The sequence below is a fragment of the Oxyura jamaicensis genome, chromosome 2, assembly GCF_011077185.1.
Source record: "Oxyura jamaicensis isolate SHBP4307 breed ruddy duck chromosome 2, BPBGC_Ojam_1.0, whole genome shotgun sequence".
NCBI lineage: Eukaryota > Metazoa > Chordata > Aves > Anseriformes > Anatidae > Oxyura > Oxyura jamaicensis.
In genome coordinates, this window is record NC_048894.1 from 145,457,762 (window position 1) to 145,471,585 (window position 13,824).

At 38.2% G+C, this 13,824-nt stretch overlaps 1 protein-coding gene across 5 annotated transcripts in view; it reads left to right on the plus strand.

The window, feature by feature from the left end:
* COL14A1 (collagen type XIV alpha 1 chain) overlaps positions 1-13,824 on the plus strand; it is a 127,554-nt gene that overhangs the window by 91,247 nt on the left and 22,483 nt on the right. For all 5 annotated transcript variants that reach the window (XM_035318050.1, XM_035318052.1, XM_035318054.1 and 2 more), the window contains exons 35-40: positions 2,815-2,892; positions 3,195-3,281; positions 6,683-6,736; positions 7,137-7,232; positions 8,450-8,503; positions 9,711-9,764. In XM_035318050.1, coding sequence (XP_035173941.1) covers positions 2,815-2,892; positions 3,195-3,281; positions 6,683-6,736; positions 7,137-7,232; positions 8,450-8,503; positions 9,711-9,764 — 423 coding nt within the window. The remainder of the gene's footprint in view (positions 1-2,814; positions 2,893-3,194; positions 3,282-6,682; positions 6,737-7,136; positions 7,233-8,449; positions 8,504-9,710; positions 9,765-13,824) is intronic.

A 13,824-nucleotide genomic window follows, 5' to 3' on the forward strand; every position in this document is an offset into this window, starting at 1 on the left:
ATCCCAGAGCAGAGCAGGCTGAGGGGAGGCCTCATGGGGCCTGCAGCTCCCTCACGAGGGGAGCGGAGGGGCAGGCGCTGAGCTCTGCTCTCTGGGGACAGCGACAGGACCCGAGGGAACAGCATGGAGCTGGGACAGGGGAGGGTCAGGCTGGGGGTTAGGGAAAGGTTCTGCACCCAGAGGTGGTCGGGCACTGGCACAGGCTCCCCGGGTCAATGGTCATGGCAGTGAGCCTGCAGGAGTTCAAGAAGCCTTTGGACAATGCTCTCAGAACATGGTGTGAATTTTTGGGTTGTCCTGTGTGGATCCAGGAGTTGGACTCAATGATCCTAGTGGGTCCCTTCCAAGTCAGGATATTTTATGATTCTATGATTTACAAAACAATTTGGAGGGAGTATCTCCCAAATCAGTGTTTTTTCCCACGGATGCATATGGTGTACTACAGTTTAATGAATGGTCAGAAATTTATTTGAGATAGATAGGATAAAAAGAGGATTAAGCTAAAAGTTCACAACACTTTTAAAAATCTTTATTAAGATGGCATCTCCAGGTTAGAAAGTCCAGACAGCTAGAGCAGAGAAACTTGACCCTGACAAGCAACAAGTAATGATCTTTATTCCTTCAGTGAGACTGAATGAAAAGTCAAGGTTTAAAGCATTGTTTATATACAATTCAGAAACTGTCTTTATTAATATTTCATTTTCATTGAAATTTAACTTTTTTTTTTTAACCTCCATGTGTGTACTGTTAAAAGAAGTAAGATGTGATGTAGTTGGCAGTTGGAAAAGTTTTGCAAAACTATTCCTGATTAGATAAGGGTGGGAAGACTTTTCTGTATTACTGGCTCTGCTTGCAATATTGGATATCTAGAAAGCAAAATCATTATGAATACACAGAATTATGAATAAATGCCTAATGGTAGCAAAGAAAGCTTTGTTTAGCTATTTAGCTTGAGTCAGAGCAACCCACATAATATTTTAAAATAAGAATACTGACTCATTCAACATTTGGATGGTGAATACAGCAATTCAGAGAAAGTCTGTTTGGTCTTTATTTTACACCAACATGTTTTGTTACTATGGATCTCTATCTAGATTGTCTAATCCAGTATATGAATGCATATACACGCCTATGTAGGGCTGCATAAATTTGGCTAAAAATGTCAGCCTTCCATTATTCAGGATAAGAAAACAGCTTAGGATGAACTGGGTTATGGAAAAAATGGCAATACTCTTTACCTCTGGCCCTGAACTGATTTCTGCACAACCAGCTGAGGTGTTTCTGAACTCCTTACTGGGGATGTCTTGCTCAAGTGTGGTACCATGCAAAGGGCCAGCATCATTTTGAGTCCCAGGGCAGTATGCTCATGTGACACCCTGCTGAAGTAATGAAAACCTGGTATTAGCCCAGAGATGTGTAGTGGAGAGGCACCTAAGTAGCTCCATGTGGAGTCAGCTTGGATTTGACATAGCTAAGGACACAGGTTTATTTGGCTTGGGATATGACTTTGTGTTGCCAGCCCAAATGTCCAAAAGCTGCCTTTATGCTGCACTTCAGCTGCCCAAGTTGTTGAACGTGGAGCCAGCTAAGATGTGTCTGTATCTGTAGTATGGTATATCTCCAAAACAGCTAATCTGCTGTCAGATAAGGAGGAAACCTACGTATATGAAAGTATCCCTTTGTTTAAAACATAACCATTGACTTATGTAAGAAAAAAATTAAGCAAAACCAAAGGTGCACACTTGTATTTCATTTTAATACCTCTAGAAGCAATGAAGTTTTAAGAAAATCTTTAATTTCCTCCCTCTGTTCTCACATTAAAATAATACCACTTAAAATAATAATTTGCAATTGCTTAAATGAATATAGGAGCAAAACTAAAGATCATTCTTCTATCTCTAGCCATTCCTCAATATTTTTAACATGTGGGGTTAATTTAATGGGGTGTTCTGTTCCATTCCCTTCTCTACTCAGTATGCACATAAATGAGGTATGGAAAAAGAATAGAAATAGAAACTGCATCAAGCTTCATCTCTCTAGACCCCTGTGTTCAGTTCAGTGCTGTAATGGAGACAATTGGTTTTGCCACTGAGTTCTATTTAATATATTGTTTCTGAGTACCTAATAGCTGTTATTATTACCAAATGTGTGTTCTCTAGATTATATTCTTGTCCAAACCATGTTCCCAGACGTGAGGTAGGAATTTTTTTTCTAACCAAAGTTTTCTTGTTGAGAAAGCTTTTCACCATGCTTAAACATTCATTGCCTGGGGATAATATGGATAAGAGAGGACATATTCTAAAATAAAATAGAACTGGAGAAGATGAAAAATATTATTTGTGGCTCAGCTCCAGTGTATGCAGTAGGCTATTGGAGACCTTGTCCCAGATAAAATCTGAGCACCAACCAATGGGATAAGATAAATTACTCAATTTTGAGAAGCTAAATTCTCTTAAGCATGTTTCTTGGTGCCTCTTTTGCTGGAAAAAAAATATGGAGAAGCATAATTGGACAAAATCAGGTATTGAGTCAGGGAGGTAGAGATAATCCAACAAATGTCTATAACATTTAACCTTGAGTATTTTGGTCTTCATCATGTCTGATAGTTTGGACAAGCTGGTTAGAATGCAAACTTTTTACCATTGAAGTTAGCGTATTTGTGGCTAGCTGCTCTAACTTGTGAACAAGTTTGGTAGCCTTTCCTCTGTCTAGACTGAGTGCTTGAATGAAGGTAGATTTTCTTTCCGATGGCTCTGTTTTGCACTAATGTTGAAACTAACAGTCATCTTTTAATTCCTCCTTGGTTTGAAACAGTTGCAGTTACAGATGTTTGACATTGTTTGTGCTACCTCGTGGGCCAATCGAGACAAATGTTGTGAGCTTCCTGGCTTGGTAAGAAACCTTTTTTCAATAACTAGAATTTTCTTTTTTTTCTTTTTTTTTCTTTTTACTTTTCTTTTTTTTCTTCTTCTATTGAGACAAATTTTTTTAAATGAAATGGATGTTTAAGAGTTTTCAAATAAGCCCAAGTGTACTTGGATTACTTGTCCTACTGAAAGTTAATGTGACATATAATGTTTCTAAATCAAGTGGGTGCTTTTAAGGCACCTATGCAGTATTATGTCTTAGATTCATAAAATTCTTAACTTCTGAATCAAGGGCATCAGTCTCATCCTATCTTGATCTTTCCTTAGAGAGATGAGGAAAATTGCCCTGCCCTTCCTCATGCTTGTTCCTGTTCAGAAGCTAATAAGGGTCCTCTTGGGCCTCCTGGACCACCGGTAAGGTTTTCTTCTGGTTTTACTCAACTGTACCAAATTGTCCAGTAGCCACCTTTATTCCAAGACATGTGAACATACTGCCATTGTACAATGAATAGGGTTAGGTTAGGGTTTCAAGTATTGGCAAAGAGATAAAAATGACGTTCCATTTATAGCAAAGATGTCAAGTAATATGCTGTAAAAAAACTTCAGTCACCCAGTAAGTAGAACTAGATAGTCTCCTCTAGAAGGCAATTATTTATCTTTTTCTTCCATCTCAGTGTAGTATCTTAGGGGATAAATTCCCTTTCTCTCTGCTGGCTTTTGGAAGATGTCAGATAATGGATCAAACTAGACAACTGAGATATAGGTGACAGAGGTCAGATAACTCTTAGGGCTGCTGGCTAGGTAAGGTTGACCTAAGGCCCTCTTGTGAACAAGTTTAAACTTTATGTTTCTCTGCTCATACTGTGTTGAGGATGCTACAAGAGCATGTTGTGAAGGAAAAGAGACAGTGAAGAATGTGAAGGAAAACAAGTTTCCAAAAGTACTCAAATTACATGAGATACACGTTCAACAATAAAATTAACTTGCAGATAAGATATTTGCATGTTAGATCCCAGCAGATGCTTATCCTAGTAACAACTCAGAGGTTAGTCTTTTTGCAAGAACTGTTCTTCAAGCTCTGGGTACGAAAACTTGAAAAGCAACTCAGGAGAAATTTTGTTGAAGTGTATCTTAAACAAGGAAAAAAATATTCTGTTCTGTTCTCTTATTGGAATGTAGGTTATGAATCAAGTACAGATTAAGGTTTTAATTCCCATGTATAGGTGTCCAGATTGTTTCTGTGAAAAAGACAGTGGGAAAATTCACGAGTCCTTTAACCACATATCACTGTAAAAAAATGTTTTAAAATTATTTGATCGGAAGGATGTGTGTTGCTACAGTTCAAAATGCATGCAGATCAAGAAATGCCAAAGCTCAATATGGGAATAAAATAATGTACTTTTATTTATTATATTTAGGATTAACATTAGTTTGAGTAGGATAGTTCTATGCAAGAGTAGATTTAAAATCAAGTAGAAAAATCATTGCCTGGTCAGGGGAGCATGTGATTCTGGAACTCAGCCTCTTATGAGTGATATTTTTTTTGCCAGAGAATTAGATGGCATAGCTCAGGAAAAAAGTAAGAGGTCTAGGAAAAAGCAGAGCAAATAAATAAATAAATAAATAAATAACAGTGTATGTCTCTGAGCCAACCAAGAGTCAGAAAGTCACATGTGCTATGTCTGGTCAACACTGCTCCAAGCTGTTAAAATATCATGTGACTTTGCTCTAAGCCAAGGATTTTTCTGTTTTAGGGATCAGGATTCTTCCATGTAGCCAGTTTTAAACATTATACAAAAAAGACTCACCATAAAAGGCTTCCATTTGTATGGGACCGTATCTCTGGAATATATTATTTAAGATCTTTTAGAAAGTGGGTCATTTTGTGACAAAGTATTGTTTAGAGTTAAGATTATCTGGCAGTTTTCGTTATGGGTTACTGTTTTTATGGCTTAATCTGCCAGAATTTGATTGTGCTGTTTGAATTCCCCCATGTAAAACTAAGATAGCACACAAACCTGATGCCTGCATTGTGGGAGGAGTGCTACAGAACTGGAGAAGGTGAGGAAGGAGACAAAAAACAGTATTGGAGGACTGGAGAAGTTTAATTGCTATGAAAACCTTTCAGTACTTCATAGGTTTTAACCACTAAACAAATAAGAGAAGGAGGTGAATTGATTACAGTTGGTTAAGAACTGTTTCTGGGGGAAAGTACTGTCTATAAAGAAGTTATTTAAAAATAACAGAAAAAGACATAACAGGAATTCTTGGCTAAAACTAGAAGTCAAAGTAATGAAAAATGTGAAATTAGTCACACAAGTTGAGTAGTGCTGGGGTTGAACTACCAAAATAAGTTTATGGGAAAAATAAGGTGGGCTTTTGTGATGTTTTCAACTTAAATCAAGGCTCTTCTGGAACTTGGGTTTTTACGATGCAAAGGTTACCAGGTTCAAAACATGGGTAAGTGAAACTTGTTTTGAATCTTAAAACATATGATTTAATGGGTCATCATCAGGCTATTTTTAAATATATATCCTTACTGAGGGAAAAAAAAAAAAAAAAAAAAAAAGTTAATGTTTCAGAGAACAAAACTGTGTGGTTATGTTAAATACTTGTCATTCTGATGAGCATTTGTGTAGGAATTTTAAATCTGATAGAGAGATAGGAGAAAGGCAGAGGCAGAAGAAAGGGCAGAGGGAAGCTATTGGACAGGAATGCAGAAATGTGAGGACCTGGAATTTGGGAACTAGCAACTGGAACATGATTCTGTTAAAAGCATGGGATAAGATTTTATGTTGGAGCTGAGGCTTGACAGCAACAGAATGGGTTGTGGTTATAGAGCTGTGGGATGGAAGTGAGAAGGCTGAAGGAACAGGGACAATGAGTAAAAAACTCATCCAATATCACACAAATGAACACTGTATCATGATACCTTCATTGAAGAGCAGGAGCACTCTGGTACTACCAAACATTTCTGTAGTTGACATTCCTATTTAAAATAACACCATTGGTGCTGTACATGGTCCTTTTTGAGTACAAAGAAGGGCAGAGTCCCTGCAATGCTTATATCCCAAGAGGCTGAGCAATACACTCAAGTAGGGGAAGACGGAAATTGATCTGAACAAAAGTGAAAAACAGTCTTTATTTATACTGTCCTAGAGGACAAAGCACATCCAACATGTATATGCAAAACACATTCATGGCAGCCATCCATAGGTATATACAACTCCAGTGTTTCAGATGATACTAATAAAAAAGTCAACAGTTGGTTAATAAATGATTAACAGATGTAGGCACCACTGAAAAAAAAAGTAAAAAAAAAAAAAAAAAAAGAGAGAGAGAAATGGGCAAAGATTATTTTACCTAAGTGTACCTCTAAATTTAATCATGGAAGATCTACTAGATCCTGGAGTTGTCCTTAGTGAAAAATATTCCTAAGTAATTGGAAACTTGGCCTTTAACAACGTGGTGATCTTGAGGAGGGCAGACAGATGTGCAGGAGGTTTCAGCATCTGGAGGGGAACCCATGGCCATATGTATGCACTTCCATCCCTATGGCAGCTTTCAGTGTTATTGTGATGCTTACATGGTGTGCATTCTTGGCTCTGGGAAGTAGTTACATACGTGTTTAAATCCACTCCTGTGTATGACCACACTTAAATATGTTCTCAGTTTAATTATTCCACTGGAAGAATCTGGACAGGATATTCAATATGATTCAAGAACAAGAATGAACTCTTTGGGCTGTTCTGGATTTCATTTCTGTTTATTTGAGGGTTTTGGTTTTCAGCAAATCCTGTGCTTGTGCTTTACAGGGTGGCCCAGGTGTCAGAGGTGCCAAAGGTCATCGTGGAGATCCAGGTCCAAAGGTACTTTGCACAGCACTTTACTGTTGCCAGATGCACAGGTTCTTGTTTTTTCCCTGATGCACGTGAACTGTGAAATGAATCCCAGATTGCCTCTGCTGTTGCTGGGGAAAATGCATAGAGAAATGCCATTGGCATTTGGTGCATCTCTTTTCATAACAATTGCTTGTCATGCTTGTTCCTTGATGAAATAAATAAATTTCACAATGCTGCTATTGCAGCATAAATCCTTTATTTATTTATTTATAAAGGAACCAGCCCTTTTTCAAATGGAACCCTAACTGTTCACTCAAGTGTTAACTCATATTTCGGATGTTCTTGAATCTTTTGCTCTTAATTCTTCAAACAGAAGCTGCCTTTATCCATATGGTGGGAGTTTAACTTATGTCCTGTGCTACTTTAGGGACCAGATGGACCTCGAGGTGAAATTGGTGTTCCTGGACCTCAGGGACCTCCAGGACCACAAGGACCCAGTGGACTTTCTATTCAAGGACTTCCAGTGAGACTTCCTAAAGCAATAGGGTTCTTTTCTGTAATGTTTGGAACACTACTTTATCTTAGATTGGACAGAAATATCTTTCAGTGTCCTGACCAGAATTTGAATATTAATATTTGAGTTGCAATCACAGATCTGGGTTTAACCTACAGTGTGCATTCAGTGCCAACATTCCTGTTTGTATTTGGATAGGAACTCCTAGGTGGCTGGAGGGATTTGATCAGCCTTAGAATATGACCCAGATATAAGCATCCAGGCCTTGAGACATGGAAAAAGAGTCATGGTGAGGGTTGTAACATGGCCCCATACCAAAATACTAATATTTTATCTTCTTTCTAGTTCTGGTTTTGCTCATTGCAGATGAGTTCTGACTTGAAAGGTATATCCAAGCAAGAACACCATATCTGCTGCCAAAATTAAGCAATAGTATTCACTGCACTTAAGGAGTCTGTCATCACAGGAGATGATTAGAGTTTGCAATGCTGTGGTGAAATAAGTCTCAGAATATTGTCATAAAGACCCACTGGTAGAATAATGTACCAGCAGGACTTGTTTGATATATACCTTTCCAGTAAATGCGTACACACAAATCTTGAAAAGTACCGGATACATACATTTTTCTGCTGGACTTTTTTCCCAAATTTGCTACAGTAAATGCTCTTTCATCTTTTTACAATACTGCTGTAAGAATATAATGAAATGATTTATAAGAACAGCATACTCTTGATAAGAGCATCAGAAAATAATACAGAATACATTAATTATAAGAATACTTCTTTCATAGAAGATAGTGTTGCTGAAAAGTAGTTAATTAGAATTAGTTTGTTATCTGGAAAAGTTTATCTTTGTCATACATACATTCTATAGAAATCCAGAGGTTTCATCATTATAGGAAAAAATTCCAGAGGGCTGAAGTGGATTCCTTTGATCAGAAGAGAAAACAACTACCTTTTTTGTAACATGATGGGTATAGTTTTGTCAGGTTAATTCTGAAGTCTTTTAAAATGAGTTTTATTTTATTTATTTTCTGGATTTGTTAATCTTCATTTACAGGTTTGCAAATTGAGTCTTCAGGTTTGATTTCAAAATGAAAAATCTTTTTTGTTTGTTTGTATGGGGTTGTTGGTTGGTTTTTCGTTTCCTAAAGATGCTGAAATGAACTATTACAAATAGGAAAATAACCATATATTTGTTTTACAAATGTGATTCTTAATCGGCAGGGGCCACCAGGTGAAAAGGGAGAGAAGGGAGATCTTGGTTTTCCTGGCCTGCAGGTATTCCCTAAGTTATTCTTTAACCCGTCGCTACATTTGAATGTTGAATTGGCATGATTTTGAATTTAAAGCAGATATCCAAAACTGCTGAGAAGTGTGTTGCTGTGCTAAATTTGAGTGGAGGTTTAGAAGCCTAAATCTAGGATGTCCTGGTATGCAATGACCAAATCATTCAGGACCTGAGGAACCAGTTGTTTGCTTGACCTTGTTAAAAACAGAGACTGGATCTTTATGGATTCAGAAACTATGGACACTTAGATTTCTGCTTACGTAGTGAATAATTGGTCGCATCTGCTTGTTTTGCCTTTAAACTCAGCAAATTCCTCCTAGAATTATGTAGGAGGATGGATCAAGCACTTAATTGTTTTTTATGATATCTTTCACAAGATCAACATCTGAAAAAGCTGTAAATTTCAGTTAATCTTATTCAATTTGGTGTCTGATATTTGGTCTGGAGTTTGCATTCCAACTTAGCGCTGCTTCCTGGGATCATTTTTTCTCCCCTTTTCAAATACTTTTCTTCAGATTATATCCCTCCAGTATTTGTCGGTTGTTACCAGGTTCCCCCCTCTTGTACATATGTGCTAGGGATAGTAAGCTCGTACAGTCCTTCCTCATAAATCAGTTTTGTCAGTCTTCTGGACCACTACAGTAATGGTCCCAGACTGCTGCTCTGCAGCCTTCATGAGCCAGAGTGAGATTTCATCTCAGCAACATGGAGCTCTGCTGGATGTAATTTGAAATCATACTCAAGCAGATATTTCCCCTTTGATATTGCTGCACTGATTTCAAACAATATGGTAGCAGACTGCTTTAGAAAAAAAGAGAGAGAAAAATAGCAGTTCCATGTTTAGGTTAAGACACTGATTCCTGCAGTGGAGTTATATTGACACAGCACTGCAATGATGTAGATTTCTTTACAACTAAGTGGCACAGGTAGCCTGATGTGACTAAATTGTCAGTGTTACTAACAGAGGATTGTACTTGGGAATGTGAAGCCTGTGCTTTTAATAATGTGTGTTTAACCATCTCTCATTTCACAGAAATCCCTTCTTTACTAAATCTCCTCTATGGCCCCACCCATTATCAGACTCCCTAATCCCTCCCATTTATCCAAGAACATGCCATACAGTTTCATTGGAAAGTAATTTTGTTGTATTCTGCTAAGTTGATCTCATCATTTGCCCTCCCTTTTTATAATGCTTAGGGTGTCCCAGGAGCCTCAGGTTCACCTGGAAGAGATGGAGCTCAAGGTCAAAGGGTAAGGTAAAATGAACAATTTTGCATTTGTTTTAGGAGTTTACATTCCATAATGAATATGTTTCCCAGTGGGGTTGGTTTATTATAGTTTATGTCACATAAACTCTGGTGTATCTGGAGACCTGTATCTCCGTGCCAGTCATCAGAAAAGGCAGAGGTAGGGTGGAGACTCTCTCCATCTGCTAAATCAAGGTTGAGAAATACTAGACGAGTGATGGGGAACCATGCACCGTGTTTGTATTTAACACATTTCATAGGAATGGAGGTCACTTGTGCTCAGCACTGCCAATTAGGTCATTTACTTGTACATTTAAAATTAGATGGTGGGAAAATGTTACATAATTAGCATGCAGTATAGTGCAATGATCTAAACTTACTTTCTAGCTAATTAATAAAGAATAAAGACGATTGCAAGGGAATTTAATACTGAACGTAAAACAATACCTGTAGAAACTACCAAAGTAAGGAAAATTTGAATGACAATATGGAAATTGTCTCCCTAATCCTGCTTCTGGTAGAACAGGTGAAGATACATATAGCCTGTGTAAAAATGAGTAAAAAAAAAATCATCATATTCAAGTGTGCAGTTAAACCTTTCTCCTTGGAAGGCCTTTCACTTCACCATTAGCCAGGTGCTAGCAGGTGATTGGTATCACAGTATGATAGCATTGTCACTGTATACAGCAGAAGTTCTCTATTAAATATGACTTTTCAGCTTCCCTTCAACAAGATTTGCGTGTTTGTGATCCTTTTTTGGGATATTTTGGTGTAACTTTAATTTCTGAGAAATCTGGACGTTCCTTAGATTTCTGGCATTATCCTGTGAACTTGAATACCTCTATAGTGACACGTGTGTTTGAGCTCACTACCATAAGTTTAAACATATGCTTAAATACTTCCACTATTTTGAATTTAAGTACAGGGTTCAAGCATGCAAGTTACTCCACTGAAGTTACCATAGAATTTAGGCAATGAGTGGATGCTTTTTTTCTAAAATAAAGAAAAGAAAATATTTTTTATGAGAAAAGATTTACATAGCATTATCATCAGATGAGCATTTTAATCAAATGAATTGTCTTCTAATTTTCAATCAACTTGTAGTGAAATATGAAGGTAAATGTATTCTTTTTACTCTATAAAACTGTAATGCTTTCTATATAGAAGCTCGTTTTTTGCATGTTTTCAATCTCTTCTCTTTGACTGGATTGTATTTTTTCCCCTAAATTCCCCAAGCTTGGTGTCACCAGTTCATTTCCCAGTTAATAAAGACCCAGAGTCTGATAGACATTTGCATTTTTGCCACCATGCTTGTCTAATCTTGATCGTGGCCAGGTTGAAGTGGTTTGCTTCTAGAAACTGTACATGTGAGTGGTATGTGCTTCCTCTTTCTGCACTTCTGATCACTAGTGAAACGAAGCGTTCTGAAATTCAGGGCAAAGAGTACCCAGAATTTTTATTTTGTGCTGTAGCCAGTATTGTCTTAACAGTGAAGGCACACAACCCCCATGTCTTTGTGTTGGCCAGCAGCTCAGAAGCGGTCTGGTTCTCCTACATGTGGAACTCAACAGTTCCACATGCAGAGAGATGCAGAGAGATGTTTCTCAGAAAAGCTGAGGGGAAGACTAGTGCAGCAAAGGCTTTTGATACAACCTGGAAAGGGCATGCAGTGCTTATTTTATAGAAGACCCCAGTGTTGTCTATAATGAGGCAGAGCAATTAAAGAAATTGCCGGTTTTTACAGATAGAGTAATCATGCTTGGTTCATGTGTTCACTTTCTTCTGGTATTAATCAAAGGAACTGGATAAACAGCCTAGATCTCATAGAATGAGGTCTGTTAGCCTGTTAATGTCTCTGTGTGACCCTTATGCAACATTGTCCAGCAGCAATTATTTCTATGGCAACAACCAATGATGTTAGACTAATTTTATAATGTTTTAACTCATTTAATTCCCATGAAGTTATGACAACACAAAATTGCTTTTAATGGGTGAAGATTCAAACCAATGATTTCACCGCAGTCTCTTTGAAGGCCAAGCACTGGAGAAAGGCATAATTATGAAAGACGTAACTGCAGCAGCAGCAAAGGGGAATTGGAAAATTCCTTAGAAGTAAATTGCCTTTTTTTTTTTATAATGTTTCCTTTGTTGGGCTTCCACCTGTTAGCCAAAGTGCCAAACTGTTTTGCAGTTATTTTACTACCAGAACTGAGATTTTCTTCTTATTCTAAGCGTAGGCCATCATTTCCTCATTAGTGGTTATTATTCATTGAAATATTTTACTTATAGTATGGAACCAGTGCCATAAAGCACTTAAACAGATGGCTAAAACACATCAGTTTTAATGGGCGATAAGCATGGGACTGATATTTATTGGAAGATCTCTGAGAGCTTCACTAAACAGGATAATGTGATATTAGACTCAAGAAGTACCGGTATCGAGCATTTTTTCTTCCAGTTGCTGGTACTTAGAATCAGTTCACTTTTACAACTCTTTTTCCTTCCTTTTCATTTTGATTTCTAGCATTCATCAATTCTATTCTTATTGTTGAAATCAGTTGAGAAAAGATCTTTTTTCTTCCTCTTAGTAGCCTTTAATCTAGAAAAGTTCTTTCTGCTTTTTAATTCCTATTTTATTTTGTTTTTCATGGATTTTAATAGCTCATTGAAAAACTACAGCATCTCCCTGTCAGTTGTGTGAATTCATATAAAGATCATTTTCATAATGAAACACACTCCCTATGAAAAAAAAAAAGTGTGATGTAACAAAAATACAGTGTGAAAGTTGATTCAGAGGAAGAAATGTATTTTCTGATAACAAACCAAAGTGTCTGACTATCCCTGATAATATTTTTAAACCTGTCTGCCACTGGTTTCAATCTACATTTCAGAATCTGTACTAGGAACATTCTCCTGCCCTCTCATCAGATCCCAGTTGTAAAGAGTGTCGTAAAAGATTTTTATAAAGTAGAAAAGGTTTCTTTTTATTTTATAGCTGGGGTGTGGTTGTTTGGTGTCCTCTCTTACTGTACCATATTTGTAGCTGGCAATATAGAGAGGTTTTACTAAAGAGAACAGATTGTGTTTCTCTACCAACTCTCTCAAGGATATCCTGTTGAAAGATACAGCTTGAATTGCACATCCTAGAGAATTCAAACTGATGTCATGCTCCTGGTGAGTATGTAGGCTGTAATTAGACTCTCTTGTGCATTTGGTTCATCTTTTTTAGCCAAGAGTAGAAAGTTTGGAAGCAGTCTGAGACTGACCTTTGTTTATATGTGTAGGTAGAGAGGGGAAAAGTCTTCCCTTTCCCATATCTCTATGGCTACTATCCAAAGTTAGGTCACAATTGCAATCCCTGTTCTTTCTTGTAAAATGCAGGCCACTTGAGACGGATCTACACAGCTGCAGCAAGAGAAACCTAGTGATAGAATCACAGAATGGTTGAGGTTGGAAGGACCCTCTGGGGGCCATCTGGTCCAAGCCCTGCTCCAGCAGGGACACCCCGAGCAGGGTGCCCAGGGCCATGTCCAGGCGGCTCCACCATCTCTCTGGGCAACCTGTGCTACTGCTCAGTCACCCACATGGTAGATAAGTGCTTCCTGATGTTCAGAGGAACCTCTTGTGTTCCAGTTTGTACACATTACTTCTTGTCCTGGCACTGGACACCACCAAAACAACCCTGGCTCTGTCTTCTCTGCACACTCCCTTTAGGTCTTTACACACATTGATGAGATACCCCCGAGCCTCCTCTTCTCCAAGCTGAACGGTCCCAGCTCTCTCAGCATCTCCTCATCGGAGAGATGCTCCAGTCCTTCGACCATCTTGGTAGCCCTCCATTGGACTCTTCCCAGTGTGTCCCTGTCTTGGACTGGGATCCCCGGAACTGGACACAGCACTCCAGGTGCAGCCCCACCAGTGCTGAGTAGAGGGGAAGGATCACCCCTCTTGACCTGGTACCTGGAGTTGTTCCTCCCCAAGTGCAGGGCTTTCCACTCCTCCTTGCTGAACTTTGTAAGATTTTTGTCAGCCCACCTCTCCAGCCTGTCAGGGTCCCTCTGGAT